The sequence below is a fragment of the Austrofundulus limnaeus genome, unplaced genomic scaffold (assembly GCF_001266775.1).
Source record: "Austrofundulus limnaeus strain Quisiro unplaced genomic scaffold, Austrofundulus_limnaeus-1.0 Scaffold14, whole genome shotgun sequence".
Taxonomy (NCBI): domain Eukaryota; kingdom Metazoa; phylum Chordata; class Actinopteri; order Cyprinodontiformes; family Rivulidae; genus Austrofundulus; species Austrofundulus limnaeus.
Window position 1 is genome coordinate 2,893,907 of NW_013952416.1, and position 1,924 is coordinate 2,895,830.

Sequence of the window (1,924 nt, forward strand, 5' to 3'; positions counted from 1 at the left end):
ATTTTATTTTATTTTATTTATTTATTTATAAATAAGATCTAAATATACACTTTGCTCCCTTAGATCTTCTTTGTCCTGAGGAAGAAGAACAGCCAGCTGACGTTTCTTCATGTCTACCATCATGCCATCATGCCGTTCACCTGGTGGTTTGGGGTTCGTTTTTCTCCAGGTAAGTCCCTCCTCCCATGTTTAAAGTATCTAGAACATTCCCTGCTTGTTTTGTGAGATATTCTGACGTTCTCGTGACGTTTCAGGTGGAATGGGAACATTCCATGCCCTGCTGAACTGTGTTGTCCATGTTGTCATGTACACATATTACGGGATGAGTGCAATGGGCCCCAGCTACCAGAAGTACCTGTGGTGGAAGAAGCATCTCACGACCATTCAGCTGGTATGTTATGTGATTTTTTTTTTTTTTTTGCACTTTTTCTTAGAGTTTTAACGTTTCATCCCATAAGTTGACTAACTTTTTTGTTTGTTTGTTCTCCTTAGATCCAGTTTGCTATGGTGACCACTCACATCTCCCAGTATTTCTTCATCACGGACTGCAAATACCAGTTCCCCGTCTTTATCTACATCATTGGGCTGTACGGCCTGATTTTCATGTTTCTCTTCCTCAACTTTTGGTACCACGCCTACACCAAAGGCAAGAGGCTCCCTAAAGTGCTGCAGGCTGAAACATGGTCGCACCACACCAACGGAGTCATGAACGGGAAGGCAGACCATACAAAGTGTCAGTGACGTAAACCTCTGGGGCGTTATTTTTGGGGTTGAGCTTCATTTACACAAGCAAACGAGATGCTCTGAGATTCAACCCAAACCTGTTTTGGACTGTTTTTTTTTTTTTTTTTCCTTCATGGCTGCTTTTCTACTTATTGGTCACAATTTAAGAATGTGCTTTTCCAAAGCTTGGATTTATCTAGCTCACTGAACTAAGCTAAGAGCTTTTATTTATAAAGCCCAGGTTCTGGTACATGCAGATTTCTCAAATGTCCAGGTTTAAAATTCACGTTTACACTGACCAGCTGGCTTCTCCTGTGGTCAAACTGTAAGGGCCCTCAATTGTACAGATGGCACTGAACTTCCTTAAAAATCCCTTTTATCCTAAAACCCTTTTTACCTTTTTGTTCTAACTTCTCAGAAAGCTTTAAGTAATCAAAGTTATCATCTTTTTTTTAAATGTGCACTGAAATGTTTTTTTCTCCTCACCAGGCCTGACACAGTTGTTTGCAGTTTTATTAGTYAAACCACACGGGTCCTGTCATTAATTAGTTACATAAGAGCTGAGTTTGTTTACGTTTGACACTACCCACTTCTCCACAGCAGCTGTTGATGGTAACGACATGCAGTAAAAAAAGTGCAATTTCTCACAAGAGTAGCATCATTTTTCATCCTCTCCTATGAAGCAGTGTTGTGACATTAATCCGATTTAAACCTGGTGGTTCTTGTAGGATCCAGAACAGACTACATCCTTTTTTTTTTTTTTTTTTTACTGAGGCAAATTGCAAACACTTACTGGATGCAAAGCTGACAGTTTTAGGTGTTCAGTCAACAAAGCAGGAATGAACTTCTGCTTTTAAGCAGCGTGCTGATGATGTTTTCAAATGGGCAGGAGTTTGTAGTTTTTATATTTTTGTTCTTAAATTGTAACATGACCCTAAACGCTCTGGTGACAGAGGACATGAGATTTGAGTTTTGTGTGGAAAAAGTTCCACCTTTTTATGAAGCACAAACGCACGTTAACTCTGAAGGTTTACAGTCGGAATATATATTTTTTTCCAGTTCACCAGTGAAATAATATTTTGAAAATGTTGTTTATATTTGTATTTTATATGTATTTATATGGAAAATAAATGATGAATGTACTTTAAAAATGTCCTTGTGTTTTGTATATTTGAACTGAAGTAAAAATGAAGTTGCAGTA

The 1,924-nt window shown here is 38.2% G+C and overlaps 1 protein-coding gene across 1 annotated transcript in view; it reads left to right on the plus strand.

Moving 5' to 3' along the window:
- The window catches only part of elovl7a (ELOVL fatty acid elongase 7a), a gene marked incomplete in the record, with an annotated part of 5,055 nt that extends 3,181 nt beyond the window's left edge, over positions 1-1,874 (plus strand). Inside the window, 3 exon segments of the mRNA XM_014002700.1 lie at positions 64-169; positions 255-391; positions 493-1,874. Of these exon segments, the coding sequence (XP_013858154.1) occupies positions 64-169; positions 255-391; positions 493-741 (492 nt within the window).
- Between the last annotated feature and the right edge of the window lie 50 nt (positions 1,875-1,924).